The following is a 22,726-nucleotide window of genomic DNA, read 5'->3' on the forward strand; positions in this document are numbered from 1 at the left end:
CCGATGCGGCGCACCAGCTCACCATCCCCCTCCGCTCTGAGGTTGTGACACCACAGGAGCAGGTGGGCACCAGGCTGTAAGTATCACCTCATTCTCATGTTCCCATCACCCCCTGCTCAGCGGTTTCTGCGGATCCCTTCCATACTCCTATCACCTGATCTATACGTACTTACCATATGCACATGGCCACAGATCATCAAACCAACATTCTTAGTAAAGGCGTGCACCAAGTGCAGGAGAGCCGGACGAGAGTTGGGAGCACCGGTTAATACAAGACACTGAGGCCTGATGGGAAAAAGGAAAACAAAGTCACATATTGCACGAAAGAAGAAGCTACATGTGATGGCAGAACATCACACAGTCTATATACTACCTATATACAGCCCCGGGGTATAACCTATATACAGCCCCCGGGGTATAACCTATATACAGCCCCCGGGGTATAACCTATATACAGCCCCCGGGGTATAACCTATATACAGCCCCCGGGGTATAACCTATATACAGCCCCAGCACTATAACCTGTATACAGCCCCCGGGGTATAACCTATATACAGCCCCCGGGGTATAACCTATATACAGCCCCCGGGGTATAACCTATATACAGCCCCCGGGGTATAACCTATATACAGCCCCCGGGGTATAACCTATATACAGCCCCCGGGGTATAACCTATATACAGCCCCCGGGGTATAACCTATATACAGCCCCCGGGGTATAACCTATATACAGCCCCCGGGGTATAACCTATATACAGCCCCCGGGGTATAACCTATATACAGCCCCCGGGGTATAACCTATATACAGCCCCAGCACTATAACCTATATACAGCCCCCGGGGTATAACCTATATACAGCCCCAGCACTATAACCTATATACAGCCCCCGGGGTATAACCTATATACAGCCCCCGGGGTATAACCTATATACAGCCCCAGCACTATAACCTATATACAGCCCCCGGGGTATAACCTATATACAGCCCCCGGGGTATAACCTATATACAGCCCCCGGGGTATAACCTATATACAGCCCCCGGGGTATAACCTATATACAGCCCCAGCACTATAACCTATATACAGCCCCCGGGGTATAACCTATATACAGCCCCCGGGGTATAACCTATATACAGCCCCGGGGTATAACCTATATACAGCCCCCGGGGTATAACCTATATACAGCCCCCGGGGTATAACCTATATACAGCCCCCGGGGTATAACCTATATACAGCCCCCGGGGTATAACCTATATACAGCCCCCGGGGTATAACCTATATACAGCCCCCGGGGTATAACCTATATACAGCCCCCGGGGTATAACCTATATACAGCCCCCGGGGTATAACCTATATACAGCCCCCGGGGTATAACCTATATTCAGCCCCCGGGGTATAACCTATATACAGCCCCCGGGGTATAACCTATATACAGCCCCCGGGGTATAACCTATATACAGCCCCCGGGGTATAACCTATATACAGCCCCCGGGGTATAACCTATATACAGCCCCCGGGGTATAACCTATATACAGCCCCCGGGGTATAACCTATATACAGCCCCCGGGGTATAACCTATATACAGCCCCCGGGGTATAACCTATATACAGCCCCCGGGGTATAACCTATATACAGCCCCCGGGGTATAACCTATATACAGCCCCCGGGGTATAACCTATATACAGCCCCCGGGGTATAACCTATATACAGCCCCCGGGGTATAACCTATATACAGCCCCAGCACTATAACCTATATACAGCCCCCGGGGTATAACCTATATACAGCCCCCGGGGTATAACCTATATACAGCCCCCGGGGTATAACCTATATACAGCCCCCGGGGTATAACCTATATACAGCCCCAGCACTATAACCTGTATACAGCCCCCGGGGTATAACCTATATACAGCCCCCGGGGTATAACCTATATACAGCCCCCGGGGTATAACCTATATACAGCCCCCGGGGTATAACCTATATACAGCCCCAGCACTATAACCTATATACAGCCCCCGGGGTATAACCTATATACAGCCCCCAGGGTATAACCTATATACAGCCCCCGGGGTATAACCTGTATACAGCCCCAGCACTATAACCTATATACAGCCCCCGGGGTATAACCTATATACAGCCCCCGGGGTATATCCTATATACAGCCCCCGGGGTATAACCTATATACAGCCCCCGGGGTATAACCTGTATACAGCCCCCGGGGTATAACCTATATACAGCCCCCGGGGTATAACCTATATACAGCCCCCGGGGTATAACCTATATACAGCCCCCGGGGTATAACCTATATACAGCCCCCGGGGTATAACCTATATACAGCCCCCAGGGTATAACCTATATACAGCCCCCGGGGTATAACCTATATACAGCCCCCGGGGTATAACCTATATACAGCCCCCGGGGTATAACCTATATACAGCCCCAGCAGTATAACCTATATACAGCCCCCGGGGTATAACCTATATACAGCCCCCGGGGTATAACCTATATACAGCCCCCGGGGTATAACCTATATACAGCCCCCGGGGTATAACCTATATACAGCCCCCGGGGTATAACCTATATACAGCCCCCGGGGTATAACCTATATACAGCCCCCGGGGTATAACCTATATACAGCCCCCGGGGTATAACCTATATACAGCCCCCGGGGTATAACCTATATACAGCCCCCGGGGTATAACCTATATACAGCCCCCGGGGTATAACCTGTATACAGCCCCCGGGGTATAACCTATATACAGCCCCCGGGGTATAACCTATATACAGCCCCCAGGGTATAACCTATATACAGCCCCCGGGGTATAACCTATATACAGCTCCAGGACTGTCACGTATATACAGCCCCCGGGGTATAACCTATATACAGCCCCGGGGGTATAACCTATATACAGCCCCCGGGGTATAACCTATATACAGCCCCAGCACTATAACCTATATACAGCCCCCGGGGTATAACCTATATACAGCCCCCGGGGTATAACCTATATACAGCCCCCGGGGTATAACCTATATACAGCCCCAGCACTATAACCTATATACAGCCCCCGGGGTATAACCTATATACAGCCCCCGGGGTATAACCTATATACAGCCCCCGGGGTATAACCTATATACAGCCCCCGGTGTATAACCTATATACAGCCCCCGGGGTATAACCTATATACAGCCCCCGGGGTATAACCTATATACAGCCCCCGGGGTATAACCTATATACAGCTCCAGGACTGTCACGTATATACAGGACTATGCTAAACTATCAATCTAACAACTTTGTTTGACGTCTTCTTCATCTGGTGATATTAGAAGCTACAGAGGTTTGTGCCGGGAGCAGGAGACACAGGACGAGCCTTCTCATATCACCTGAAGTTCTTCACGTGGTCTTCTACCCCTGCCAGGCGGATGGTGTGCTGCAGCGCGTTCAGGTAGGTCAGGGCTTGGGTGGAGGAGCCCCAGTTTACATCTGAAAGAGTTCAGTGCATTGCAGGTTGTTATAAAGAAGGATTGAAAATCAAAAAAGTGGTTGTTAAAATCCCCTGGAGTCAAAGTTACACAGGTGTCTACGACTTCTAAGGGAATTCTATGGTAATATCATGATGGACGATTAATGCTCTGCTAATATACACAGCTCTATAATAACATGCTTAGAATATAATATGGGAGGGATATATAAACTGCCCCATGTGGGCGGAAGCTACTGTGTCTCTCCTAGAGCCTTCCTTACTGCACCACTCTACTGCCCTTACTTGTCAGGCTGTGAGGGCAGATGACATCACTTCCTCCTCTACGGCCCTTACTTGTCAGGCTTTGAGGGCAGATGACATCACTTCCTCCTCTACTGCCCTTACTTGGCAGGCTTTGAGGGCAGATGACATCACTTCCTCCTCTAATGCCCTTACTTGTCAGGCTGTGAGGGCAGATGACATCACTTCCTCCTCCTAACCTAGTGGTGTTACACCCCGCCATTACTGAGGATAGATCGGGGTCAGGTGCACACACATCTGTAAGTGAGACACACCAGAGATATCGGCTGGCACACCAGTCACTGCGTAGTGCAAGCCCGGGCTATGTACTGTAGCTAATACCGCTGTTACACCATCGGGGGGTGCTCTGCCGAAAACATAGTTCATACCTTCTTACATGGAGAAACAGTAGCGGCACTCTCCCATAGGTATAAAATGCTTTATTTCATTGGCAGAAGCAAAGGACAAACAGTGCAATCCAAAGGAAGAGCTACGAATCGTTTCGCGCTACACGCACATCAACAGGCTCAACCTTGATGAGCCTGTTGATGCGCGTGTAGCGCGAAACGATTCGTAGCTCTTCCTTTGGATTGCACTGTTTGTCCTTTGCTTCTGCCAATGAAATAAAGCATGTTATACCTATGGGAGAGTGCCGCTACTGTTTCTCCATGTAAGAACATCTGTAAGTGGTAGCTACAAAATATATACAACTGAAACTCACCAGGCTTCTTGTATGTTACGTATATATATAATCCGATGACTATGACGTAGGTTAATAGAGCAGCCTGCCAGTTAATAACAAACATGACTCCGCAGCAGAGGAGCGCCCCGAGAAGGGACACCCACATGTTGTAGTACTTGAAGGCCGGTCGCCAACCTGTCAGTAAAGAAACGACATGTATGAAACCGCTATACGGGAGCCGCCATCTGTGTGCGGAGCGGCCCGGAATCACATGGTGGGAGCCGGGACACAGACAGACGCCGCTCACCTGGAGACTTGGCCAGCGAAGCGTGAAACACGGAGAAGTTAATCAGGGCGTACGACGCCAGGAAGAAGTTAGAGATGATGGGAGCGATGACATTCAGTTCAGCTGGGGAAGGAAGAGACTGGTTACCTTGTAGTGTATGTGCAAAACACTCATTACCATAGTAACATATCAGCTGCCGTATCCTAAGGGGTTATTCACACGTCAGTATATATTTTTCAATCCGCAAATTTGAGTCCGTAACCAATTCGCAAATTTTCATCCGTATTGCATCCGTAAATACGGACCCCATAGAGTTGTATTGGGTGTGTCAGTTGAGGTCCGTACTACCGCCTGTCCTTTTTTTTTTTTTTTTGCGGAACGGATTGCAGTCCAGTACATAGCACAGATGTGTCCCTCTCCACCATGCCCCCACCCACTGTGTCCCTCTCCACCATGCCCCCACCCACTGTGTCCCTCTCCACCATGCCCCCACCCACTGTGCGCCTCTCCACCATGACCCCACCCACTGTGCCCCTCTCCACCATGACCCCACCCACTGTGCGCCTCTCCACCATGACCCCACCCACTGTGTCCCTCTCCACCATGACCCCACCCACTGTGTCCCTCTCCACCATGCCCCCACCCACTGTGTCCCTCTCCACCATGACCCCACCCACTGTGTCCCTCTCCACCATGACCCCACCCACTGTGCGCCTCTCCACCATGACCCCACCCACTGTGTCCCTCTCCACCATGCCCCCACCCACTGTGCGCCTCTCCACCATTACCCCACCCACTGTGCCCCTCTCCACCATGACCCCACCCACTGTGTCCCTCTCCACCATGACCCCACCCACTGTGCGCCTCTCCACCATGCCCCCACCCACTGTGTCCCTCTCCACCATGCCCCCATCCACTGTGCGCCTCTCCACCATGACCCCACCCACTGTGCGCCTCTCCACCATGACCCCACCCACTGTGCCCCTCTCCACCATGACCCCACCCACTGTGCCCCTTTTCCACCATGACCCCACCTACTGTGTCCCTCTCCACCATGACCCCACCCACTGTGTCCCTCTCCACCATGACCCCACCCACTGTGCCCCTCTCCACCATGACCCCACCCACTGTGTCCCTCTCCACCATGACCCCACCCACTGTGCCCCTCTCCACCATGACCCCACCCACTGTGCCCCTCTCCACCATGACCCCACCCACTGTGTCCCTCTCCACTATACCCCCTGCCCACAATGCCCCCACCCACTGTGCCCCCACCCACTGTGCCCCTCTCCACCATGACCCCACCCACTGTGCCCCTCTCCACCATGACCCCACCCACTGTGCCCCTCTCCACTATACCCCCTGCCCACAATGCTCCCACCCACTGTGCCCCTCTCCACCATGCACCCTCCTCATGTGCCACTCTCCGCCATACATAACATAAATTCTAAAAAGAAGAACAAGAGACACCAACCAATTAATATGAATCCCAAGGCAATAAGGAAAGTCAGCAGATATCCGCGCAGCGGCTCGTTGTTCTTGCCGTATCCTTTAGCAAACATCTGAAGACCGGGATATATATTATCCTTGCATAGGGCCTGGGAGGAAAGAAGATTGCATGGAGGAAGATAGTCTGCGTATACACCCCAGCTAGTATAGTGTATCAATATATATATTATAGAGAGAGAGAGAGAGATAGTCTGCGTATACACCCCAGCTAGTATAGTGTATCAATATATATATTATAGAGAGAGAGAGAGATAGTCTGCGTATACACCCCAGCTAGTATAGTGTATCACTATATATATATATATATATTATAGAGAGAGAGAGAGAGTCTGCGTATACCCCCCAGCTAGTATAGTATATCACTATATATATTATAGAGAGAGAGATAGTCTGCGTATACACCCCAGCTAGTATAGTACATCACTATATATATATATTAGAGAGAGAAAGAGAGAGAGAGAGAGATAGTCTGCGTATACACCCCAGCTAGTATAGTATATCACTTTATATATTATACTAGAAAATGTAACCGGCGCTGCCCGGGTATAAAGTGTCAGTGTGTATAGGGGGTCCTGTATACCTGTAGTATAGAGTTGGTGGAGGTGCTGTATACCTGTAGTAAAGACTTGGTGGAGGTCTTGTATACCTGAAGTATATAGTTTGGGGGTCCTGTATACCTGTAGTGTATAGTTTGAGGGTCCTGTATACCTGTAGTTTATAGTTGGTGGAGTTCCTGTATACCTGTAGTGTATAGTTTGGGGTTCTGTATACCTGTAGTATAGAGTTGGTGTAGGTGCTGTGGCAGTGTTATCCAGTCACAGTATGGCAGTATTGGTCGGGTCTGGTATGGCAGTGTTATACAGTCACAGTATGGTGCTATTGGTCAGGTGTGGTATGGCAGATTCATCCAATCACAGTATGGCGGTATTGGTCAGGTCTGGTGTGGCGGTGTTATCCAGCACAGTATGGCGGTATTGGTCAGGTTTGTTATGACAGTGTTATCCAGTCACAGTATGGCGGTATTGGTCAGGTCTGGTGTGGCAGTGTTAACCAGTCACAGTATGGCGGTATTGGTCAGGTCTGGTACGGCGGTGTTATTCAGTCACAGTATGGCGGTATTGGTGTCAGGCTTGGTGTGGCAGTGTTATCCAGTCACAGTATGGCGGTATTGGTCAGGCTTGGTGTGGCGGTGTTAAATGTGACGTCTGGAGCTATTACCTACCAATCCTGATGCTAATTGGTGAGTGAGGATGGGGTGTCCTCAGGTTTAGCGCTTAGGGCAGCATACTGCCCTGTATACATGTACTGTATAGATGGAGTAGGGGGTCCTGTATACATGTACTACATAGATTAAGTAGGGGGTCCTGTATACATGTACTGTATAGATGGAGTAGGGGGTCCTGTATACATGTACTGTATAGATGGAGTAGGGGGTCCTTAATACATGTACTGTATAGATGGAGTAGGGGGTCCTATATACATGTACTGTATACATGGAGTAGGGGGTTCTGTATATATATGTACTGTATACATTAAGTAGGGGGCCCTGTATATACATATACTGTATAGATGGAGTAGGGGGTCCTGTATATACATGTACTGTATAGATGGAGTAGGGGGTCCTGTATACATGTACTGTATAGATGGAGTAGGGGGTCCTGTATACATGTACTGTATAGATGGAGTGGGGGTCCTTAATACATGTACTGTATAGATGGAGTAGGGGGCCCTGTATACATGTACTGTATAGATGGAGTAGGGGGTCCTATATACATGTACTGTATAGATGGAGTAGGGGGTCCTATATACATGTACTGTATACATGGAGTAGGGGGTTCTGTATATATATGTACTGTATAGATGGAGTAGGGGGCCGTATAGATGGAGTAGGGGGCCCTGTATATACATATACTGTATAGATGGAGTAGGGGGTCCTGTATATACATGTACTGTATAGATGGAGTAGGGGGTCCTGTATACATGTACTGTATAGATGGAGTAGGGGGTCCTGTATACCTGTACTGTATAGATGGAGTAGGGAGTCTACCAGTTATTACTGTGGATGTTGTGAGGCAGCTTCCCTAGCAACTAGGGCTGGGCGATAATGGCCTAAATCAATATCGCGGTTTATCGTACATGTAGCCGCGGTAACGATAAATTGAACGATAATTATGACACGCCCCTTTTAAAACCCACACCTCTTTTGAAAACCCCATTTTCCGATGGTGATACAAACGTGAATTTATTCCATATACCAATGTGCAGCAAACTTCACAAGTAATACACAACGTTTTGGTGTCTCCTACACCATTTTCAAATGCCACTTGAAAATGGTGTAGGAGACGACGAAACATCGTATATTACTTGTGAAGTTTGCTGCATATTGTTATATGGAATAAATTCACGTTTGTATCACCATCGGAGTGCTGCAGAGTATTTTTTACTAGCTGACTTGGTATTCGACTGCTGGCCTCCACAGTTTGTTTAGTGTGCTGCCTATATTGTTTGCTTTATCTATCTATGTATCTATGTATTATATATATATGTGTGTGTGTGTATGTATAGACACATAGGAGACAAATAGATAGTATAGGAAAATCCACAGCACTCAATGCAATTCAAGGTGAGATTTATTAAAAAACGAAGTGCAGCATACAGACACAACGTTTCAGCAGCTATTCGCCGCCATTTTTAAGCTTGAAAATGGCGGCGAATAGCTGCTGAAACGTTGTGTCTGTATGCTGCACTTGCTTTTTCAATAAATCGCACCTTGAATTGCATGGAGTGCTGTGGATTTTCCTATACTATTTTAATACGGTCCCTGGTCTCTACTTCAATACGCTGGCACCCGACTTCTACCTCTCTTGAAGTGCTGCTACTATTTCCTGTGATATAGATAGATAGATAGATAGATAGATAGGAGATAGATAGATAGATAGATAGATAGATAGATAGATAGATAGATAGGAGATAGATAGATAGATAGATAGATAGATAGGAGATAGATAGATAGATAGATAGATAGATAGATAGGAGATAGATAGATAGATAGATAGATAGATAGATAGGAGATAGATAGATAGATAGATAGGAGATAGATAGATAGATAGATAGATAGATAGATAGATAGGAGATAGATAGATAGATAGATAGGAGATAGATAGATAGATGGGAGATAGATAGGAGATAGATAGGAGATAGATAGATAGGAGATAGATAGATAGGAGATAGATAGATAGGAGATAGATAGATAGGAGATAGATAGATAGGAGATAGATAGATAGATAGATAGATAGATAGATAGATAGATAGATAGGAGATAGATAGATAGATAGATAGATAGGAGATAGATAGGAGATAGATAGGAGATAGATAGATAGATAGATAGGAGATAGATAGATAGGAGATAGATAGATAGGAGATAGATAGATAGATTGGAGATAGATAGATAGATAGATAGATAGATAGATAGATAGATAGATAGATAGGAGATAGATAGATAGAGAGATAGATAGGAGATAGATAGATAGATAGATAGATAGGAGATAGATAGATAGGAGATAGATAGATAGATAGATAGGAGATAGATAGGAGATAGATAGGAGATAGATAGATAGATAGATAGATAGATAGGAGATAGATCCAAAAAAGTCCAAAAACAGTCCAAAAAAGTCCGCAGCACTCCAACATAAAGTAAGGTGGTTTATTCCATCAACACAGGTACAAAAAATCAGCAACGTTTCAACTCTCTCACAGAGTCATGACTCAGAGAATGACTCTGTGAGAGAGTTGAAAAGTTGCTGATTTTTTGTACCTGTGTTGATGGAATAAACCACCTTACTTTATGTTGGAGTGCTGCGGACTTTTTTGGACTAGATAAATAGATAGATAGGAGATAGATAGATAGATAGATAGGAGATAGATAGGAGATAGGTAGGAGATAGGATATAGATAGATAGATAGATAGGAGATAGATAGATAGATAGATAGATAGATAGATAGATAGATAGGAGATAGATAGATGGCTGTCTCCTATCTGGCTGTCTCCTATCTGGCTGTCTCCTATCTGGCTGTCTCCTATCTGGCTGTCTCCTATCTGGCTGTCTCCTATCTGGCTGTCTATCTATCTAATCTCCTATCTACCCCCAGTCACTCAGTGGCTACAGAGGTCAGGTATGGGGTCAGCACCTCCTTGCTCCCCCGGGCACCGCTCTCTCTCCCGCACAGGAATCCTCGGCTCCTGTCACTCGGTGCTGTAGCACATAGTGTCCCGGACTGAGCGTCACACATGGCCGCTTACAGCACTGACAAAACATAACGGGGCTCCGAGGATTCCTGTGCGGGACAGAGTGTGGTGGCCAGTGGAGCATGGAGGTGCCGACCCATACCTGACCCCAACTGTATGTGCGGGGGAGGGGGGCAGGGCTTACCGTGCAGCTTCCAGAGAAGCTAGAAGTGAGCCGCCCGGCAGCAGCGCAAAGCACACGCTGGAGGGGACACTGCCGTCTGAGTGCAGCCTGTCACCTCTCCAGCCCCCCGCAGCAGAATCTTCCATCCCTTGCCCTACAGCAGTATATGTGCGTCCTGGCTCGGGAGGTAAATCGGAGCATCAGCTTTCTGGCCCCCACCTCTCCACCCGGCACCCCTCTCTCTCCCTGCACCAGAGCATGCGGCCGCCGGGGGGGTGGGGTGGGAATACTGCAGATACCGTCCTGGCAGAGTTGAGGTCGGTTAACCGACGCCAGTGACGGTATCAGTATTTTTGCGGTATACCGCCCAGCCCTACTAGCAACCATTGCTCCCTGTGAAAATGAAAGCAGTAATCCTATTGGTTGCTAAGGCTCCAACTGCCGTGTCTGCTGCAGCTAATTATATCACCTGTGTGTGCAGTGAGGAGATTTTCCCATTCATCTCTATGGGGCGCCTCTCTTCCCCCTCCCCCTCCCCTCCTGTACATCTGGCGGGGACGGGACCTTCACAATAACCTTCCCGGGCACCCAATGTATCTGTGGGCCAAATTTGGGGTCAAACTGTTCAGGTGTTTGGAAGTCTATAGAGGACAGACAGTCAGAAGGACAGACAGAAGGACAGACAGACAGACAGACTTTGATTTTTATGATATAGATTATATATATATATATATATATATATATATATATATATATATATATAGAGAGAGAGAGAGAGATAGTCTGTGTATACACCCCAGCTAGTATAGTATATCACTATACAGTATATATTATATATATAGAGAGAGAAATAGTCTGCATATACACCCCAGCTAGTATGGTATATCACTATACAGTATATATATATATATATATATATATAGATAGAGAGAGAGAGAGAGAGAGAGAAATAGTCTGCATATACACCCCAGCTAGTATAGTATATCACTATACAGTATATATATATATATATATATATATATATATATATATATATATATATATATAGATAGAGAGAGAGAGAGAGAGAAATAGTCTGCATATACACCCCAGCTAGTATAGTATATCACTATACAGTATATATTATATATATAGAGAGAGAAATAGTCTGCATATACACCCCAGCTAGTATGGTATATCACTATATCTATCTATCTATCTATCTATCTATCTATATATATATATAGAGAGAGAGAGAGAGAGAGATAGTCTGCGTATACACCCCAGCTGGTATAGTATATCACTATATATATATATTATAGAGAGCGAAAAAAAGAGAGATAGTCTGCGTATACACCCCAGCTAGTATAGTATATCACATTATACAGTGCTGACCAAAAGTATTGGCCCCCTTCCCGTTCTGTCAGATAATCCTCCGTCTCCCAGAAAATGATGGCAGTCACAGATACTTTGGTAATAATCTCTTCATGTAATTTGTCTTCAATGGAAAACCCCAAAAAGAATTGTCAAAAAGCCAAATTGTATATAATTCCACACCAACCATAAAGGGGGTGGACAAAAGTATTGGCGCCCTTAGAGATACCCCTGTGCTGCTTGTGTAATTCCCGGCAGCTGTTACTTCCCTGCGGCACATACCAGGTGGTGGCAATAACTAATCCCCTCTGTCCTGACCACATGGAGAGAAGAGAGAAGCCAAAGACCTGGGGACGTGCGAGGAAGCAGCACGTCCATCTCCAAAGACCTGAGGACGTGTGAGGAAGCAGCACGTCCATCTCCAAAGACCTAGGGACGTGTGAGGAAGCAGCACGTCCATCTCCAAAGACCTGAGGACGTGTGAGGAAGCAGCACGTCCATCTCCAAAGACCTGAGGACGTGTGAGGAAGCAGCACGTCCATCTCCAAAGACCTGAGGACGTGTGAGGAAGCAGCACGTCCATCTCCAAAGACCTGAGGACGTGTGAGGAAGCAGCACGTCCATCTCCAAAGACCTGAGGACGTGTGAGGAAGCAGCACGTCCATCTCCAAAGACCTGAGGACGTGTGAGGAAGCAGCACGTCCATCTCCAAAGACCTGAGGACGTGTGAGGAAGCAGCACGTCCATCTCCAAAGACCTGAGGACGTGTGAGGAAGCAGCACGTCCATCTCCAAAGACCTGAGGACGTGTGAGGAAGCAGCACGTCCATCTCCAAAGACCTGAGGACGTGTGAGGAAGCAGCACGTCCATCTCCAAAGACCTGAGGACGTGTGAGGAAGCAGCACGTCCATCTCCAAAGACCTGAGGACGTGTGAGGAAGCAGCACGTCCATCTCCAAAGACCTGAGGACGTGTGAGGAAGCAGCACGTCCATCTCCAAAGACCTGAGGACGTGTGAGGAAGCAGCACGTCCATCTCCAAAGACCTGAGGACGTGTGAGGAAGCAGCACGTCCATCTCCAAAGACCTGGGGACGTGTGAGGAAGCAGCACGTCCATCTCCAAAGACCTGAGGACGTGTGAGGAAGCAGCACGTCCATCTCCAAAGACCTGAGGACGTGTGAGGAAGCAGCACGTCCATCTCCAAAGACCTGAGGACGTGTGAGGAAGCAGCACGTCCATCTCCATAGACCTGAGGACGTGTGAGGAAGCAGCACGTCCATCTCCAAAGACCTGAGGACGTGTGAGGAAGCAGCACGTCCATCTCCAAAGACCTGAGGACGTGTGAGGAAGCAGCACGTCCATCTCCAAAGACCTAGGGACGTGTGAGGAAGCAGCACGTCCATCTCCAAAGACCTGAGGACGTGTGAGGAAGCAGCACGTCCATCTCCAAAGACCTGAGGACGTGTGAGGAAGCAGCACGTCCATCTCCAAAGACCTGTGTCCACCGTGCGCAGTGTCATCAGGAAGTGTAAAGCCCATGGACCTGCGGCTAACCTCCCTAGATGTGGGCACTGTGGCTAACCTCCCGAGATGTGGGCACTGTGGCTAACCTCCCGAGATGTGGGCACTGTGGCTAACCTCCCGAGATGTGGGCACTGTGGCTAACCTCCCGAGATGTGGGCACTGTGGCTAACCTCCCGAGATGTGGGCACTGTGGCTAACCTCCCTAGATGTGGGCACTGCGGCTAACCTCCCGAGATGTGGGCACTGTGGCTAACCTCCCGAGATGTGGGCACTGCAGCTAACCTCCCTAGATGTGGGCACTGTGGCTAACCTCCCGAGATGTGGGCACTGTGGCTAACCTCCCGAGATGTGGGCACTGTGGCTAACCTCCCTAGATGTGGGCACTGTGGCTAACCTCCCGAGATGTGGGCACTGTGGCTAACCTCCCTAGATGTAGGCACTGTGGCTAACCTCCCGAGATGTGGGCACTGCGGCTAACCTCCCGAGATGTGGGCACTGTGGCTAACCTCCCGAGATGTGGGCACTGAGGCTAACCTCCCTAGATGTAAGCACTGTGGCTAACCTCCCTAGATGTAGGCACTGTGGCTAACCTACCTAGATGTGGGCACTGTGGCTAACCTCCCGAGATGTGGGCACTGCGGCTAACCTCCCGAGATGTGGGCACTGCGGCTAACCTCCCGAGATGTGGGCACTGTGGCTAACCTCCCGAGATGTGGGCACTGTGGCTAACCTCCCTAGATGTGGGCACTGTGGCTAACCTCCCTAGATGTGGGCACTGTGGCTAACCTCCCTAGATGTGGGCACTGTGGCTAACCTCCCGAGATGTGGGCACTGTGGCTAACCTCCCGAGATGTGGGCACTGTGGCTAACCTCCAGAGATGTGGGCACTGTGGCTAACCTCCCGAGATGTGGACTGAAAAAAAAACATGAGAGATTTCACTGAAAGATTGTGTGGATGGCGGCTAAAGAACCTCGACTAAGACCCAAACAAGTTGTAGCTGCCCTGCAGTCCGAGGGTACAACAGTGTCCCCCCCCGTACTTTCCGTCAGCACCTGAATGAGAAGGGACTCTATGGTAGGAGACCCAGGAAGATCCCTCCCACTTCTGACCCAGAGACAGAAAAAAGCCAGGCGGGAGAAAGCCAAAAACTTTTTGGAAGAATGTTCTCTGGTCAGATGAGAGAAAAGTTGAGATTTTTGGGAAAAGGCATCAACATAGAGTTTACAGGGGAAAAAAATGAGGCCTTCAAAGAAAAGAACCCGGTCCCTACAGTCAGACATGGCGGAGGGTCCCTGATGGTTTGGGGTGGCTTTGCTGCCTCTGGCACTGGACTGCGTGACCCTGTGCATGGCATTATGTCTGAAGACCGCCAACACATTGTGCAGCATAATGGAGGGCCCAGTGTGAGAAAGCCGCGTCTCCCTCAGAGGTCAGGCGTCTCCCTCAGAGGTCAGGCGTCTCCCTCAGAGGTCAGGCGTCTCCCTCAGAGGTCAGGCGTCTCCCTCAGAGGTCAGGCGTCTCCCTCAGAGGTCAGGCGTCTCCCTCAGAGGTCAGGCGTCTCCCTCAGAGGTCAGGCGTCTCCCTCAGAGGTCAGGCGTCTCCCTCAGAGGTCAGGCGTCTCCCTCAGAGGTCAGGCGTCTCCCTCAGAGGTCAGGCGTCTCCCTCAGAGGTCAGGCGTCTCCCTCAGAGGTCAGGCGTCTCCCTCAGAGGTCAGGCGTCTCCCTCAGAGGTCAGGCGTCTCCCTCAGAGGTCAGGCGTCTCCCTCAGAGGTCAGGCGTCTCCCTCAGAGGTCAGGCGTCTCCCTCAGAGGTCAGGCGTCTCCCTCAGAGGTCAGGCGTCTCCCTCAGAGGTCAGGCGTCTCCCTCAGAGGTCAGGCGTCTCCCTCAGAGGTCAGGCGTCTCCCTCAGAGGTCAGGCGTCTCCCTCAGAGGTCAGGGGTCTCCCTCAGTGGTCAGGGGTCTCCCTCAGTGGTCAGGGGTCTCCCTCCCTCAGTGGTCAGGGGTCTCCCAGCAGGACAATGAGCCAAAACACACTTCAAAAATCCCTAGAAAATGGTGGTGAGATAAAGCCCTGGAGACGTGTAAAGTGGCAGCAATGAGTCCAGAGCTGAATCCCATAGACACCTGTGGAGAGATCCCACAATGGCCGCTCGGAGAAGGTCCTTCACATCTCAGGGACCGCCAGCAATGGTCTCAGATCCCAGCCAAGGATTGTAAGAGACTCATTGCTGGTTCCCCGGTATTGTCTCTATAGGTTGTGCTACCAAGTATTAAGCTGAGGGCGCCAATACTTCTGTCCGGACCATTTTTGGAGTTTTGTGTAAAATGATCAATGATGACTTTTTTTTTCATTCTCTTTTGTGTTTTTTCATTGCAAGCAAAGTAAATGAAGATATTATTACCAAAGTATCTGTGATTGCAATCATTTTCTGGGAGAGACTGAGGATTATCTGACAGAATGGCAGGGGGGCCAATACTTTTGGTCAGCACTGTATATACATATATACAGGAAAACAGATAGTCTGCGTATACACCCCACCTAGTATAGTATATCACATTATATATATACACAGGAAGAGAGACATCACCTGTGATACTACCTGATGGGTATAATGATATCACCTGTGATACTACCTGATGGGTATAATGATATCACCTGTGATACTACCTGATGGGTATAATGATATCACCTGTGATACTACCTGATGGGTATAATTATATATCACCTGTGATACTACCTGATGGGTATAATGATATCACCTGTGATACTACCTGATGAGTATAATGATATCACCTGTGATACTACCTGATGGGTATAATGATATCACCTGTGATACTACCTGATGGGTATAATGACATCACCTGTGATACTACCTGATGGGTATAATGATATCATCTGTGATACTACCTGATGGGTATAATGATATCACCTGTGATACTACCTGATGGGTATAATGATATCATCTGTGATACTACCTGATGGGTATAATGATATCATCTGTGATACTACCTGATGGGTATAATGATATCATCTGTGATACTACCTGATAAATATAATGACATCACCTGTGATACTACCTGATGGGTATAATGATATCACCTGTGATACTACCTGATGAGTATAATGATATATCATCTGTGATACTACCTGATGGGTATAATGATATATCATCTGTGATACTACCTGATGGGTATAATTATATATCACCTGTGATACTACCTGATAAATATAATGACATCACCTGTGATACTACCTGATGGGTATAATGATATCACCTGTGATACTACCTGATGGGTATAATGATATCACCTGTGATACTACCTGATGGGTATAATGATATCACCTGTGATACTACCTGATAAATATAATGACATCACCTGTGATACTACCTGATGGGTATAATGATATCACCTGTGATACTACCTGATGGGTATAATGACATCACCTGTGATACTACCTGATGGGTATAATGATATAATCTGTGATACTACCTGATGGGTATAATGATATATCATCTGTGATACTACCTGATGGGTATAATGATATATCACCTGTGATACTACCTGATGGGTATAATGATATCACCTGTGATACTACCTGATGGGTATAATGATATCACCTGTGATACTACCTGATAAATATAATGACATCACCTGTGATACTACCTGATGGGTATAATGATATCACCTGTGATACTACCTGATGGGTATAATGACATCACCTGTGATACTACCTGATGGGTATAATGATATAATCTGTGATACTACCTGATGGGTATAATGATATATCATCTGTGATACTACCTGATGGGTATAATGATATATCATCTGTGATACTACCTGATGGGTATAATGATATCACCTGTGATACTACCTGATGGGTATAATGATATCACCTGTGATACTACCTGATGGGTATAATGACATCACCTGTGATACTACCTGATGGGTATAATGATATCACCTGTGATACTACCTGATGGGTATAATTATATATCATCTGTGATACTACCTGATGGGTATAATGATATCACCTGTGATACTACCTGATGGGTATAATGATATCACCTGTGATACTACCTGATGGGTATAATGATATCACCTGTGATACTACCTGATGGGTATAATGATATCACCTGTGATACTACCTGATGGGTATAATGATATCACCTGTGATACTACCTGATGAGTATAATGACATCACCTCTTGGTGGATATGAGGACTGGAGGTGATCAGCACTGGTATAGGAGACTAAATAAATAATACATTCCGCTGGTGTTAAGATCTCACCTGGAAAACCTTGGGTGCACTCACTAAAGAGGCGAGTGCCGATGAGAGAGTAGCTGAGAAAATCCCTGCAGTAATAAGCGGTGCGAATCCAGACACCATGCTCATCACCTGTCAGAGAGAGGAGATAATAAGACATACATTATGTACCAAGGATAGGACCAGGCAAGGAGCGGACAAAGAGACCCCACGGCACAGGGAGGGAGAGTATACAGCAGCACAGAATGTGATACCAGTATACAGATAGGCCATAACCAATATGGGGCCGAGAAATGCAAGAGAATATTTGGTTACCAACAGGATCAAGATTCATAACCGACTTGTAGACTGAGCCGGGAGCCATCCCCAGCTCTCACCGATACAGCATAGAGGGTTATAAAGATAGGACGGCACCGACAGACTATACCGATACATTACACCGACAGACTATACCGATACATTACACCGACAGACTATACCGATACATTACACCGAAGACTATACCGATAAATTACACCGACAGACTATACCGATACATTACATCGGCAGACTATACCGATACATTACACCAACAGACTATACAGATACATTACACCGACAGACTATACCGATACATTACACCGACAGACTATACCGATACATTACACCGACAGACTATACCGATACATTACACCGACAGACTATACCGATACATTACACCGACAGACTATACAGATACATTACACCGACAGACTATACAGATACATTACACCGACAGACTATACCGATACATTACACCGACAGACTATACCGATAAATTACACCGACAGACTATACCGATACATTACACCGACAGATTATGCCGATACATTACACCGACAGACTATACCGATACATTACACCGAAGACTATACCGATAAAGCACACCGAAGACTATACCGATAAAGCACACCGAAGACTATACCGATACATTACACCGAAGACTATACCGATACATTACACCGACAGATTATACCGATAAAGCACACCGAAGACTATACCGATACATTACACCGACAGATTATACCGATACATTACACCGAAGACTATACCCATAAATTACACCGGCAGACTATACCGATACATTACACCGAAGACTATACCGATACATTACACCGACAGACTATACCGATACATTACACCGACAGACTATACCGATACATTACACCGACAGACTATACCGATACATTACACCGGCAGACTATACCGATACATTACACCGACAGATTATACCGATACATTACACCGGCAGACTATACCGATACATTACACCGACAGACTATACCGATACATTACACCGACAGACTATACCGATACATTACACCGGCAGACTATACCGATACATTACACCGGCAGACTATACCGATACATTACACCAACAGACTATAACGATACATTACACCGACAGACTATACTGCCACAAATCAGTGGCCGCCCATCCGTGACTGCCCATCAGGGTCCACCCATCCGTGACTGCCCATCAGGGTCCACCCATCCGTGACTGCCCATCAGGGTCCACCCATCCGTGACTGCCCATCAGGGTCAACCCATCAGTGGTCGCCCATCAGGGTCCACCCATGTGTGACTGCCCATCAGTGGCCGCCCATCAGGGTCCACCCATGTGTGACTGCCCATCAGTGGCCGCCCATCAGGGTCCACCCATGTGTGACTGCCCATCAGTGGCCGCCCATCCGTGACTGCCCATCAGGGTCCACCCATCCGTGACTGCCCATCAGGGTCCACCCATCCGTGACTGCCCATCAGTGGCCGCCCATCAGGGTCCACCCATGTGTGACTGCCCATCAGTGGCCGCCCATCAGGGTCCACCCATGTGTGACTGCCCATCAGGGTCCACCCATGTGTGACTGCCCATCAGGGTCCACCCATCCGTGACTGCCCATCAGTGGCCGCCCATCAGGGTCCACCCATGTGTGACTGCCCATCAGTGGCCGCCCATCAGGGTCCACCCATGTGTGACTGCCCATCAGTGGCCGCCCATCAGGGTCCACCCATGTGTGACTGCCCATCAGTGGCCGCCCATCAGGGTCCACCCATGTGTGACTGCCCATCAGTGGCCGCCCATCAGGGTCCACCCATGTGTGACTGCCCATCAGTAAGGACCCATCAGCTGCCGCCCAGAGACAGAAGATCTCTGATATCTAGGAGGACGTACCTGGAAGTTGTTCATCAGTCCATATTTACAGTTCGGTTTACAGTCTGAAAAGTCAAAATCCAATTTACAGGCAGCGTCTGTGCAGTTGGTGAGGGCGGAGGAGAGGGTGTCATTGACGTTACCGGATGCATCACGTACAACGCACGAGCCTGGCGGAGAGAAGAACGGTCACACAGATGAGGGAAGAAGCAGGCAGTGTATCAGCACAGTCACAGGGATCAGTCAGTCCAGTCCCTAATCTGTCACACACAGCATAATCCACACTGACCACACACACAGGGTGTAATCCACACTGCCCACACACACACAGCATAATCCACACTGACCACACACACACAGCATAATCCACACACACACAGCATAATCCACACTGACCACACACACACAGCATAATCCACACTGACCACACACACACAGCATAATCCACACTGACCACACACACACAGCATAATCCACACACACACACACTGTGTAATCTACACTGACCATATACACACACAGAGGGCGTAATCCACACTGACCACACACACAGGGTGTAATCCACACTGCCCACACACACACACACAGGGCGTAATCCACACTGACCACACACACACACACACAGCGTAATCCACACTGACCACACACACACACACACACACACACACACACAGGGTGTAATCCACACTGACCACACACACACACACACACAGGGTGTAATCCACACTGACCACACACACACGGTGTAATACACACTGACCACACACACACACGGGGTGTAATCCACACTGACCACACACACACAGCATAATCCACACTGACCCCACACACACACACACACAGCATAATCCACACTGACCACACACACACACACAGCATAATCCACACTGACCACACACACAGCATAATCCACACTGACCACACACACAGCATAATCCACACTGACCACACACACACACAGGGTGTAATCCACACTGACCACACACACAGCATAATCCACACTGACCACACACACACAGCATAATCCACACTGACCACACACACTGACCACACACACACACACACACACACTGACCACACACACACACACACAAGCATAATCCACACTGACCACACACACACAGCATAATCCACACTGACCACACACACACACAGCATAATCCACACTGACCACACACACAGCATAATCCACACTGACCACACACACAGCATAATCCACACTGACCACACACACACACAGGGTGTAATCCACACTGACCACACACACAGCATAATCCACACTGACCACACACACTGACCACACACACACACACACACTGACCACACACACACACACACAAGCATAATCCACACTGACCACACACACACAGCATAATCCACACTGACCACACACACACACAGCATAATCCACACTGACCACACACACACAGCATAATCCACACTGACCACACACACACACAGCATAATCCACACTGACCACACACACACAGCATAATCCACACTGACCACACACACACACAGCATAATCCACACTGACCACACACACACACAGCATAATCCACACTGACCACACACACACACACAGCATAATCCACACTGACCACACACACAGCATAATCCACACTGACCACACACACACACACACACACAGCATAATCCACACTGACCACACACACACACAGCATAATCCACACTGACCACACACACACACACAGCATAATCCACACTGACCACACACACACAGCATAATCCACACTGACCACACACACACACACAGCATAATCCACACACACAGCATAATCCACACTGACCACACACACACACACGGTGTAATCCACACTGACCACACACACACACACACAGGGTGTAATCCACACTGACCACACACACACACACACGGTGTAATCCACACTGACCACACACACACACACAGCATAATCCACACTGACCACACACACACACAGCATAATCCACACTGACCAGATATACACACACACACACACACACAGGGCGTAATCCACACTGACCACACACACACACACACACACACACACACACACACACACACACACAGGGTGTAATACACACTGACCACACACACACACAAGCACTGTGTAATCCACACTGACACCACACACACACACTGTGTAATCCACACTGACACCACACACACACACACACTGTGTAATCCACACTGACACCACACACACACACACTGTGTAATCCACACTGACACCACACACACACACTGTGTAATCCACACTGACACCACACACACACACAAGCACTGTGTAATCCACACTGACACCACACACACACACTGTGTAATCCACACTGACACCACACACACACACTGTGTAATCCACACTGACACCACACACACACACTGTGTAATCCACACTGACACCACACACACACACACAAGCACTGTGTAATCCACACTGACACCACACACACACACTGTGTAATCCACACTGACACCACACACACACACTGTGTAATCCACACTGACACCACACACACACACTGTGTAATCCACACTGACACCACACACACACACTGTGTAATCCACACTGACACCACACACACACACTGTGTAATCCACACTGACACCACACACACACACACACTGTGTAATCCACACTGACACCACACACACACACACTGTGTAATCCACACTGACACCACACACACACACTGTGTAATCCACACTGACACCACACACACACACAAGCACTGTGTAATCCACACTGACACCACACACACACACTG

At 48.2% G+C, this 22,726-nt stretch overlaps 1 protein-coding gene across 1 annotated transcript in view; it reads right to left on the reverse strand.

Annotated features, from left to right (window-relative positions):
* The window catches only part of SLC12A2 (solute carrier family 12 member 2), a 183,794-nt gene that overhangs the window by 70,469 nt on the left and 90,599 nt on the right, over positions 1-22,726 (reverse strand). The window contains exons 11-17 of the mRNA XM_069960696.1: positions 19,976-20,124; positions 17,809-17,916; positions 6,198-6,321; positions 4,745-4,846; positions 4,477-4,632; positions 3,376-3,475; positions 174-285 (exon numbers count right to left, since the gene is read on the reverse strand). Coding sequence (XP_069816797.1) covers positions 174-285; positions 3,376-3,475; positions 4,477-4,632; positions 4,745-4,846; positions 6,198-6,321; positions 17,809-17,916; positions 19,976-20,124 — 851 coding nt within the window. The remainder of the gene's footprint in view (positions 1-173; positions 286-3,375; positions 3,476-4,476; positions 4,633-4,744; positions 4,847-6,197; positions 6,322-17,808; positions 17,917-19,975; positions 20,125-22,726) is intronic.

The sequence above is a fragment of the Dendropsophus ebraccatus genome, chromosome 3 (genome assembly GCF_027789765.1).
Source record: "Dendropsophus ebraccatus isolate aDenEbr1 chromosome 3, aDenEbr1.pat, whole genome shotgun sequence".
Lineage (NCBI taxonomy): Eukaryota > Metazoa > Chordata > Amphibia > Anura > Hylidae > Dendropsophus > Dendropsophus ebraccatus.